At 40.6% G+C, this 13,023-nt stretch overlaps 1 protein-coding gene across 1 annotated transcript in view; it reads right to left on the bottom strand.

The window, feature by feature from the left end:
- Window positions 1–1,192: 1,192 nt before the first annotated feature.
- LOC122811921 (N-acyl-aromatic-L-amino acid amidohydrolase (carboxylate-forming)-like) overlaps window positions 1,193–13,023 on the bottom strand; it is a 185,980-nt gene continuing 174,149 nt past the window's right edge. The window contains exon 7 of the mRNA XM_044084089.1: window positions 1,193–2,895. Within this exon, the coding sequence (XP_043940024.1) occupies window positions 2,698–2,895 (198 nt within the window). The 3' untranslated portion in view covers window positions 1,193–2,697. The remainder of the gene's footprint in view (window positions 2,896–13,023) is intronic.

Raw genomic sequence — 13,023 nt, forward strand, 5'->3', positions numbered from 1 at the left:
TCAACATCTGGTGATTGGCAGGTATTTGACTGTAATTAAACTACTTTATAAGCCGTTACATACATACATACAAGTAATGAGCAAACAGCCAACATAACAAACAACCCATCTACATAGTACATTTTATATTCTCAAAATATTCATCAAGTTTAAATTAATACATTTAAAATTTCCACCAGAAGCTTGTGTCATAAAGTTATTCTCCTATTAATGTAATATCTAGTGACGGCTTTTTCTTTTCCCAGGCAAAGTTAAAAATCTGCTAGGAATGTTAACTGATGAAAGTTGTGTCCTAATAATTCACAATGAAAATTCGGTACTTACGTATTATCGCAACCACATTTCTAACGTGGTGTAAGTGATAATGTCATTGGGGAACAAGTGTATGGGACAGTAAAAAGTGTTGTGTAAATTCCAAATAACTTGGGTATTACATGGGTTCTGAAAGGGAAACAGGCATAATGGGTAAATTCCTCTTCCTGGGGACTGTCCAATGCCAATGACACTTACTGAAAAGTAAAAATAAACTGGCTGCTGCTACACATACTGCGTATGTATTTCAGTACCTAGTGACTTCCATCCTGAGATCATCCGGCTGCCTTGGTAGACAGTCACACATTTTATGAGGACCATAACAAAAAATATGTGTAGAAAAAGCTGGACATTGTGCGCAAATCTGAATAGCTGACAGGTATGTATAGCTGGAATGGCAGTCAGACACAAGTGTGAAGTCGTTACACTGAAGCAATTGTTCGCACTCGGAAGAAAAGCAGCAGTTATGTGCAACAGGCCAGTTCATGTCTTACTCAGGGGAAATGATCGGTGCATGTCACATGTCACAAACTGAAAACGGACTTTGCCAGTTTTAACTTGTGCATTCACCTTTCACCCGTAACTGAAGGGAAGGTCTGCCTGCTAGGTAACGATGACACACACTCGTGTCAACATGGTGGTACGTGACATCTGGCAGAAACCTAAAATAATGGGAGGACAGGAGGCTAAAAATCTGTGAATATTTTCAAAATTTCTACAGTTTGTGATTGACACAATTATGTCAAATGCTTTTCTCACCACCTGAACACCACACGAGTAGTTGGTGCTTACATATTATCGGTTAGAAAAGTGGTTGCGATAATAGGTAAGTACCAAAAATTCTTAGTTGATCTGTAAGCTAAAATCAAATGTTTGTAAGTAAAGCAAATGACTTTTATTCATAAAATATGCTTGAAGATACCAAAGTGATTTACACAGTATAATTAAACAGCTATTGTGCAGTGCAAATGCATAAACCTTTTATTCTAATGATTTTCCTTTACTGTCAAGTGCCTTGGCAGAAATTAGGCTTCCATTAGCAAAGAGCATATATGAGATCTATATGAACTATTTTCAACTTCAAGATAGTCAATGCATCACTGAGGAAGACCATCAGAGTGAGACACAAAAACTGCTAGATAACACCATCCAACGTCCCTCTCCTTCTGACTTATTTTAGTCATTTATTTAAATTCCTAAAGGCACAAATTCAAAGCCTATAATTTCTTTAGGGTATGATTTTGTCTTTATAGCTCATAGAGCTACCTAAATTTATGGGACTGTGTTATTCAGTCCCTTTCCACTGCTATATATCATTGATATCAAAAGACTTGTTTCTGATTACCTTACACATTTTTCTATAAAGCTTCTTTGTCTTGATAGAGGAAGATGCCCTTCAGCTCCTGTTGCAGACTATCATTCCTTACCTTTATTGGTCTAGTCAGTGGGTATAACTGTGGATCACCCATTTTGTACTTTGTGGGTACAATGAACACATTCTACAGCATAATCCTTAGATAGTAGGTCAGGTGTTGAGTACCAGTTTCACTGTTGTAGTTGTTTTGCTTCCAGGTGTGAAGCTAATGACCTAGGCTCAATTAATATGCCAAACAATGGAGGAGTGAGCCAGGTTGGGTTGAGTTGAGTGGCTGGTATCCTGCTTTCTCCTGCTGGAGGAAGGTATGTGGTCCATCTAAGGCAAGGATTCCATTTTTTTCTGGGAAAGTTGGAGGTGATAATTTGCCACTAGTCTAAGCCACACTACTGACTTGGAAGATGCTGATATGCAGGTGTGTGTGACAGCATGCATGCCTGTAATGGCCTGGCACATATGCATGCTGCAGCTTTCTAACAGGGTCATATCTCAAAGAAGTGCCACCTCCATTGCTAGTGTACTTTATATGGAGGCACTGTCCCTCCCCATATCAAGTTAAGTGATGTGTAGTATAATCACCACCTAAGAAGTCATGTACATAACATGGGATGGTGCTCAAAGCAGAGATCTTGGCTGACAGAAAGCACCAGATGTAAAATGCCGTCTTCACTGAAACACCAGGAATAAACTTCAAAAAGAAAAAAAAATGTGTATCGAAGCCATGAATCCTGGAGACACTGGCTTTCTCATCTAACTCCCAGTAGTGGGTGTATTAAAGCATGTGTATCTTGGGGTACAGAATGCTAAGTGGCTGACATATAGTTAATTACAACTGCAGTACTATAATCAGACCACTAGGTGGTACACAGAGGTGAAGTAGATGTACAGCCCTCTGCGTGACTAAAGAACAGGATCTGCTAAGGTGCTGATAGCTTCACCAACCCCAAAGGAATTATGATAAGTATCACTACCACTGCTCCTCCACTGGGATGGACGTCCATTAATAAACTTTAATTCTTCTGCACCTGGATTGGTGGGACAGTCACTGTGATTTTCTTTGTTTTCCAGAAAGCAAGTTTCTTCTCATAATATGCTGCCTCATTGATAAAGACTGGATAGACCACACTATCTCCATTGTATGTGATTGTTTCTCCATCCAGTGTTAGGAATATTGGGTCACCAGGGTGGAGTGGAAGGAAATCCTTATCCTGCAAAGAAAGAAAATCTCAGATTAAAGCAACAGTTATTTTCTGTTTTCCATATATCATCACATCTATCCCTAATAACAGTGTATCACATTGCTTGATTGTATTGTGATGTCAGCTATGGGAGGTGGGGCATCTGAGAGATGTGTAATAACACAGATTAATAACAGGTAGTAGGATTTTTACTTACAGAAGCTATCAGTCTGGAAGTGCATTACAGTAAAAGACATTGTCCTATGGCATTAAACACAAATAACTAAGGCATGTTATGTCTGGATATGAGCATGACTGGAATTAACCCTTGAGTTTAAATTAGGATACTTTCTGTTGGATTTTGCATTTTTGTCATTGAAGGAGTTTTGATTTTCTTACGTATGTTTACACTCCTGCAGTCTAATGTCCTCTTATGTGTTGCTAAAGCCTTACAAATGTCAAAGCAGACAAGGGTTTTAAGAAATGCTTGGGGAACTCAGAGTGTTCAGCAGGAAAACTAAGAAAGCTTAACTGCTATGATCAAACAATGTCTGCAAAGACAACAGCCTCTCACACTGCATACGTGGCAATTCTGCCAGTGGAAGGCTGATGTATTAAGCATGAAATCCAGTGAAACATAAAAACTACCAAAGATGAATGTAAATCACACCAGCTCTAGGCAAGATAGACAGTTATCTTGCATAAGTAAGCTAACCCAGTAAGATATCAATCTACATGCCTTACATAGGTTCATAGGTTCATAGGTTTATACTAGGCTATCTGCCCTAAGGCATTTATAAACCTAGCCCAAAGTTTTGTGGCTTACGCCACCCCTTATATGAAAAAATACTGTGCCCATTAGTTTGTTGTGCCTCTGTCCAGCAGTGACACAGAGATGATTCCTGGGGTAAACCTACGATCTCCCATCCACAGGTCAAGATTTCTCTTGAACAGAGCCAGCGAGGTGCTCTGCCTCACATGGACCAGGATTTTATTCCACAGCATAGGGAGTCTTTGAGTGATAAATCTATCCCTCCAGCACGTCCTATTTATATCCGTGCTAAGGTTTAAGTCGCTTGCTCTAGTGGTTTTGGTGGATTTGGATTTTTGAGGTGGAGCATGTCCATTAGTTCGGGTTGGACATGGCCTTGTATGTCAGGCACATGTCACCTCTGAGCAGATGGTATGCGACTGAATAGAGCTGGAGTTTCTTCAATCTGGCAGCATATGACAGATTTTGGAGTCCCTTTATCCTTTTGGTGAGGAACTTTTGGGGTCTCTCCAATTGCTGCAGATGTCGGGTGAGATACATCCCGAATGGGGCATTGTACTCGATCATTGGTCTGATAAGTGAAGAGTACAGGGGAACAATGACCTCACTAGATCTGGATGTGAATCCCTTCATGATCAGGTGGGCAATGTAGAAGGTCTTTCTAACCACTTTAGCAACATGAGTGTCAAAAGAAAGGCCACTGTCAACCTGGGTCCCCAGGTCCCTGATAACCTCTTCTGTGATTAGTGGATTACCACCTATATGGTAGCTTGGGGTTACCTTGTTTTTCCCGAAGGGTATGACTATACATTTTTGGCGTTTAACTTCAGGCCATGGCTCTGGCACCAGCTATCTGTTTCCATGAGTCCCTTTGAAGGATATCCGTGTCCGATGCACTTTCCACTATGGCGCCCAGTTTGCAGTCGTCTGCAAACTTTGTCAGCCAAAGTCCTCCCATGTTGGCCTGTACTTCTGAGAAGTAGATGCCGAACAATAGGGGCCAAGGACCGAGCCCTGTGGGACACCACTTGTGACCGGCTTGGAGTCTGACATAGCGCCAGCAACTCTAACCCTGTGGGTTCTGTCCTTAAGCCAGTTTGCAACCCATCTTGTGACATATGGGTTTACATTTAAGCTGGTAAGTTTTTCTACAATACCCGAATGGGGTATTGTGTCGAAAGCCTTTGCAAGGTCAAGGTAGGCTGTATGGACTGCCTTTCCCTCATCAATGGCCTTGGTGACTGTTTCGAAGAAGTCGACCAAGTTCAAAAGGCATGATCTGCCCTTGACGAAGCCAAACTGGGTCGTGTCCAATGTCTGCAAGTCCCCTATATCTTTGTTTATGAGCTCCATTATGATCCTCTCCATAGCTTTGCAGACTAGACTTGTTAAGCTTATGGGGCGGTAATTGCGGTAATTACCAGGGTCCGTAGAGGCACCGCCTTTGTGGAGTGGGACCACAGTTGCCGTACGCCACTCCTTGGGCACGTATCCTGTGGTAAGGCTGAGATTAAACAGCTGCCTTATGTGCGGGTTTAATTCCTCATTTAGCTCATGTAGCACACAGCCGGGGACACCATCCGGTCCCATTGATGCTGTGTTTTTAGGTTTAGAGAGAGCAGCTTTCACCTGCGCATTTGAGATGTCTGGGAGGCTGCACTCCGCTCTGATAGTTATCTCTCCTTTTGGGGAGGAGAGGGGGGTGAAGTTTGCACTGAACCTGTCTGCCAGTATGTTGGCAATGTCTGTGGGTTCAGTGCTTTTTGTATCATTTTGGACTAATTCTGAGCATATCTGGGAGTTTCCACCCAGGTTCCTAGCATAGCTGAAAAAGGCCTTATGATTGTCCTTTGAATCCATGGCAATTTTTTTCTCAAAATTGGCCTTAGTTGATTTTATGAGTGCTCGTATTTTTTTACTAATAATGATCAGGGGTGACTTCCCTTTTATGGATTTTGTTCTATCATGTAATAGCTTTCTCCTCTTATTGTAAAGTTTGTTAATGGCTGGGGTCCACCAGACTGGACGTTTGCCCTTTGTGGAAAGAGTCTTGGTTTTATTTGGGATTGCCTGATCCATGCAGTCCTGGAGGTGTTCATAGAAGGCATTTGTAAGGGCTTCCGCAGCTTGGGTTGTGGTTTCCACTGGCTCAGGGGCCTTGAAGGATACCACACCAGTCTTGAGTAGTGTGAAGTTTGCTTTAGAGAAGTTCTTCACTGTGGTCTTTTTTGTTTGGGGTGGGGGCAGGATGTGGATTTCCAGTGAGATTAGTTTATGATCAGATCTCACCAATGAGGGATATACTTCTGGTGTGGAGCATTTTGTCCCCATGTTTGTGATAATGAGATCTAGTATATTTTCTCCTCTCGTGGGAACAGTGACTAGTTGTTCCATGGCATTTGAATTTATGAACTCCAGGAACCGAAGGGCTAGAAAGTTAGGGCTTGAGTAATGTTCCCAGTCTATATTCGGGTAGTTGAAGTCACCCAATATGATGGTGTTTGGAGATACATTTATACCCTCCAGTGTCTTCAGGAAGGCTGTGTGGGGTTCCTGAGTTTGAGAGGGTGGCCTGTAGCATGCTACAATTTGTAGAGCAGTTTTGCCTATGGTTAGTTGCACCTGTATGGTTTCGAGCCGTGCATTGCCACCAACCTGGAGGTGTGGGTATCCTTTATGAATATGGATACACCCCTCCTTTTGTGGTGTGGTCTGGGTTTTGGGGCGGAGCATGATATGAGGTAAAACCTAATAGTGCCGGGGTGCTCTCAGGAGCCTTGAACCAGGTTTCAGTTACAGCACAGACATCGATGTTCTCCATACTGAGAAGGGCCTCGAGTGCGTGCATTTTGAGATTTAGACTTCTGGCATTGAGCAGCATTACCCTCAGTTTCTTCCCATTTTTGTTTTCTAGGGTGGAAGGTTTAGAATTTGAGCCTTGCCTAAAAAAGGCACTATGGGGGTGGAAAGAGCCTTAGCCAATATCCAGAATCCCAGGGGTGACAGGTGCAAGCCGTCCCTTGTGAAGCAGCGTGGCTTGTCAAGCATGTCATCCCAGGCAGACAGACACTGGATCCCCTTTGAATGACACCAGACATTAAGCCAGTTGTTAAAGCTGATCATCTTGTCTCTATATTGTGGCATCATTCTTGGTGAAGGAAGGATACTGCTCAGGGTCAGGGTCATACCTGCCTGGGCTACATAATCAGAGAGGATCCCAAAATAGTGATCCATCATGCTGGTTCTTGATGAGCTACGACTAAGCACAAGATATCACAACAGGACTGTCTTCATTAGGTTATCCTAGTAAGAGATTAGCTGATAGGCATTACAAAACCTCTTACATTAAAAGTAATGTCATCATTGCATTCGGCTACCCCTGAAAGGGTAAAACTCACATGCAACAAAAGACCACACATGAATGATACCACATAAAAGTCAGCTGTTTTACTCGCTCTTAATATAAATTTCCTGGGAATCCCTCTACATCAAGGTTGTTATTTGGGGGGGGGGGGGTACCTATTAGACGTATCCAAAGATACTATTCAATTTGATCAACCATATTGAAAAAATGTTTCAGATGATGGGCTGTAAGATTTTTTTTTTATATTGTTAGGTCATCAACTCAATAAGCAGAATTTACTGGGTCTTTTATACTGTTCAGTCAGATTTCTTAAAGAAGTAACAGAATGACAAACCACATAAAACAAGGTCCTTGTTGCAGATGAATCCATGATTAGAGGGTATAGCTAACCTAGTACCAAGAATTAAACTGGCAAAACAAACCAGTAGACCCAAAGAGGCTTACGCTTCTAAAGTAAATCCAAACGCTGAAGTAAGTAAAAATCTCCGTGAGGCTTCTAACGTAAAAATTCCGTTTATTGTTAAAAAACTTTAAGCGCTAAAATAAAAATACACTTTTCGTCGCCATATAGTATGCAACTTCCTCAGAAGACAGCTAAGGCTGTAGCCTATTTCCTTTTATTAAAAAACATGACTTAATTAATTGATTGTTAAATAAGACAGTCATTCCTTAAAGGGCTTTGTTCATATAGTTCTCCCTAGTGCATACATAGTCTCGTATTTATATATATATATATATATATATATATATATATATATATATATATATATCAAGCTTAGTAAATTAATCTATATAGATACATTAAATATACTAGCAGTGGGAAAAGAATATTATTTATAAAAACAGATTTTGTTGTTCTCAATTAATAAAAATATTAAAAACACATGTAAAAGTATCGTAAAGTGTAACGTTAAAACAGATATAAATGTAAGTATAAATATGAATATGTTTTAACAACAACAGCTAACTATTATAGAGGTACTGAACACCTAGATATCTTAGTTCTCATTATTCAAGTCAGTGCAAAACCGTTTTATTAACAACTTATAGCAGCGTTGAAAACAACATCAAATGATCCAGAGATCAAAAAATGCCTGCTATAGTAACCAAAAGAAATTGGAGTTGAAAGCCTGTGTCTAAAATTTGTGTAAAATTTCATACCTAACCTTCAATTTATCTTATAGGCGTTCATCTACTATGGTATATTTTATGTGGGAGGTTACACTTAAGATTACATATCCCACTTTTTATATGAAAGTTTATACGAAATTTTGTGTGAAATTTTACACAAATTTTAGACACAGGCTTTCAACTCCAATTTCTTTTGGTTACTATAGCAGGCATTTTTTGATCTCTGGATCATTCGATGTTGTTTTTAACGCTGCTATAAGTTGTTAATAAAATGGTTTTGCACTGACTTGAATAATGAGAACTAAGATATCTAGGTGTTCAGTACCCCTATAATAGTTAGCTGTTGTTGTTAAAACATATTCATATTTATACTTACATTTATATCTGTTTTAACGTTACACTTTACGATACTTTTACATGTGTTTCTAATATTTTTATTAATTGAGAACAACAAAATCTGTTTTTATAAATAATATTCTTTTCCCACTGCTAGTATATTTAATGTATCTATATAGATTAATTTACTAAGCTTGATATATATATATATATATATATATATATATATATATATATATATATATATATATATATATACAAATACGAGACTATGTATGCACTAGGGAGAACTATATGAACAAAGCCCTTTAAGGAATGACTGCCTTAGCTGTCTTCTGAGGAAGTTGCATACTATATGGCGACGAAAAGTGTATTTTTATTTTAGCGCTTAAAGTTTTTTAACAATAAACGGAATTTTTACGTTAGAAGCCTCACGGAGCTTTTTACTTACTTCAGCGTTTGGATTTACTTTAGAAGCATAAGCCTCTTTGGGTCTACTGGTTCGTTTTGCCAGTTTGTTTTGTCTTTGGATTCAACATTTGAGGCTATTACCAAGAATTAAAAGGGAGCAAATAACTCTCTCTCTCACTGTAATCCATGTTACGGCTTAAAAGATATTCAGGATGTTCTGTAGAACCTATATGCTACCATTGTCAAATACTGCTCAGTCATTATTACGGCACATATAAATGACATCATTCAGCTCACATTACCTCTGATATTACAACTTTGGCTAAAGACTAGCACTTGTGGCTATCCCCATAATTTTCCTTGTCTAATAAGGGCTTTTAATACGTCTGTCTCTTCAACAGCTGGTTTAGACATCAATGTCTTCTAGAAAGGGCATCAGTCCATTATGCTATAGGAAAATGTCAGGAATAAGTATATTCTTCACATGCAGTAGCTCTCGTTTTAACCTCAGAGGAAATAAATTTATATCATCAAGCCACTCCATTCTTACATAACATTTCAAGGAAAAAAACCTATGATGATCTCAATGCAGAGGCCCTCAGTAATAAACATTCAACCTTGGAAAACCTTAATGTAGCTGTTATAAAAAAGATAGGGTCTATATTGAATCAGCGAACGCTTAAAAAAGCGAATGCTGATTCATCGGCCCTATTTCAGTGAAAGCTGAAAATTCCGAACACCCGGAACAGCGAATTTTTACTCAGGGAAAAGAAATTGCTGGGCTGGTTTTGGGAGTTTGCCATTTCCTCCACTGTGGTGTAATCTTGGAGTTGATATATTTAAGTGGGGGGGGGTGTGGGGAGGCGAAGCCCCCCACTTTAAATAGTGTTTTAATTTTTTTTTTTTTTTTGTGGAACAGCGATTTTTTTCCCTGGGGAAAAAAAAAATCGCTGTTCCGAGTGTGTGGCATTTTCAGCATTCGCTGAACTAGGGTCGATGAATAAGCATTCGCTTTTTTAAGCGTTCACTTATTTAATATAGACCTAAAAGATAGCTGGCAGGATTCATAAACAGCCCAGCCTTGTAATGGTCCTTTAATTTAATCATGCAAAACAGCAATTCAGAGACACAATAGCTAGGATGATGGAAGACTTCAATATAAGCAGATCTGCATGTTTCTGAATCACTTAGTAATTACTGCAAGAAGGGGTGCCACCATAATTTCGTATTTGTGTGCTCTTATTGCTGCCCCCAACCCACCTGTTAGTTAAAAAACTGAAATGTCCACCAATCCAGCATTTAACAAATGTTTGTATCACCTTCCCTCTCAAAATCTTTAAATAGATATTTTTTCAATCTATGAAATTCTCATTGGAGGCATTAATTTAGACAGTTGTGGATACTGTATGGCCTTAAAAATTTGTATTATGTAGATTACAAAGAGTAAGCGCAGCTACACCCTTGACTACAAGTGCCGACAAGGACTTTGCTGTGGTAATCATCGCTGATAGCCAATGCATCTCACTGGCTCAGGCAGCCCCCTCTTACACTTCCCCATACAAATGCACAGAGTTAAAAGCACACACACATACACACACACACACACACACACACACACACACACACACACACACACACACACACACACACACACACACACACACACACACACACACACACACACACATCAATCATCTTACACTCAACTGCCCCTGATGCTACAGAACATCTATAACTTTGCTTCGCATCAGCACCTTGACCCTCCTCATGGGCCATAAAAGGCACTCAATAAGAATAAACATTAGAGTTTCACACTTCTTATTGCTTATAATTTTCTTATGCAAAGAGACTTGTTGTTCTGCTAACTTTTAATGTGCCTGGCAATAATATGTACCAGCATCTGCTGCCTGTTGCCCCACCCCAGTATGACAGTCTTTACTCATTAGTCTAGTGGAGTTTAGAAAAATGACAACCCCCACTGCACAAACACACACACATACTCACTCACTCACTCACTCACTCACTCACTCACTCACTCACTCACTCACTCACTCACAGACAGGCACATACACGCAGTTACAGACAGGCCCTTCCCCACATAAACACGCATACACACAGACAATTGCCATAGAGGAGACAACCCCCCTCACCTGATCACAATCACTGGCACAGTCATCCATTCACCATATATGCATATACACGCATGCACACACACACACACACACACGCACACACACACACGCACACACACGCACACACACACACACACACACACACACACACACACACACACACACACACACACACACACACACACACACACTCACCTGGGACTACTCATAACTTTGCATACAACACATACACCCCCACTACTACTTCTCTGATAAACTCCCTGGCATTTACTTGTAGAGCAATCCCTCCCACTGAAAGTAATGGGTGAACCTGAACTTTTGGACATGTGAAATAACATGGATGGTAGATTTGAGTTAAGCAACACAGTGATTCTATGCATCATCTGGCTGTGCAAATCACTTACTGCAGACATTTTTCTGGGAGAGCACATGACGCATTATCATATGCCACTCTCCTGGAATGACTCACTTACATTTGAGGTATGCTGGAGGGACAGCCTACTGTTGTGTTTCTATAGACCATGTAGAAAGTACAGTTGTGTACACGTACCATAAATGTAGATGTTCGAGTGTATTCACTGTTACAGTCATCACATTTGGGTTATCTGCCTGCAGGTAGCCCTCGGCCAGCCTGAATACCAGACTCTTGGGATTTCTGCATCGGATGCTGTCACTTCTTCCATGATGTCAGGTCATCAGGGGTATAAAACATGCAGCCGACCCCATTACATCAGTATTTCTTGCCCAGATGTCAGGTGCCCCCACAATAGGAAGCAATTATATGGTATGAAACACCCCCAGCAAAAAGAAAATACACATGATATAATATATACCAAACAAATAGGATAGGTAAAAGTCAAGAGAAGTCAGGGGGCTGGAGGGAGGGTAACTAGGACTGCAACAGTGAATACACTCGAACATCTACATTTATGGTAAGTGTACACAACTGTACTATGTTCTTCATGTTTCACTATTGCAGTCATCACATTTGGGTTGATTCTCAAAGCTAAGGAAGGGTGGAGGTAGTTAAAGAGCATTAGGGCTAGCAATCAGGCCCTGTAAGACTGCTGTGACAAATCCAGCTCTGGATTTAGAAAAAATGGGCAAGTGGTAATGCTTGGTGAAAGTATGTACAGAGCTACAGGTTGCAGCTTCCAGGATGTCCCTGGTAGGGACTCCTTTGAGAAATGCAGTAGAGGTAGATGCAGCCCTGCTGGAATGTGTTCTTAGGTTTTCTGGGGTAGGTTTTCCATGGTGTTTGCAGCAGAAATGGATGCAGTGTGCTATCCATTTGGAAATGGTTTGCTTTGAAATGGCCTTCCCCTCTGCCCCTGCAGCAAAGCTGACAAGCAGCTGGTCAGACTTTCTGAGAGGCTTAGTCCTGTCCAAATAGAATCTAAGCTGTCTGTGCACATCCATGGAATGCATTATCCTTTTCCCTTTATTCTGGAGATTAGGGAAAAAAGTAGGCAAATGAATGGACTGGTTCAGAGCCACACTAGACACCACCTTGGGCATAAATGATGGATTAGTCCTAAGGGGAAACCCTGTCTACATGGAAGATAATGAAGGGTTCCACTGCCATAAGGGCCTACACTTCAGACACTCTTCTTGCAGAAGTGACGGCTAGAAGTAAAGCTGTTTTCCAAGAAAGAAATTTCAACTCTGCTGTAGCAGCTGGTTCAAAAGGGGGGGCGGGGGTAGTAAGTTTTTCCAACACAATGTTAACGTCCCAGGCTGGAGTGGGAAATCTCCTGGGGGGGGGCCTTACATTTTTGGCCCCTCTAAAGAATTGTTTTAGCAGTGGATGAGAGAAGAGGGGTGGCTCAGTATTATAATGTACTGATATGGCTGAGGCATGAACCTTAATTGAACAGAAAGATAGGCCCTTGTGGAGCACTTCTGTCAAATAATCTAGAATATGTGATAAGCTGGGCACCATTGTGCCTATCGCCTTAGAATGGCTCCAGGAACAGTATCTTTTTCACTTTTCTGAATACGATTTTCTAGTA

Source organism: Protopterus annectens, chromosome 9.part0, assembly GCF_019279795.1.
Source record: "Protopterus annectens isolate FY-2018-M chromosome 9.part0, PAN1.0, whole genome shotgun sequence".
Taxonomy (NCBI): Eukaryota; Metazoa; Chordata; order Ceratodontiformes; family Protopteridae; genus Protopterus; species Protopterus annectens.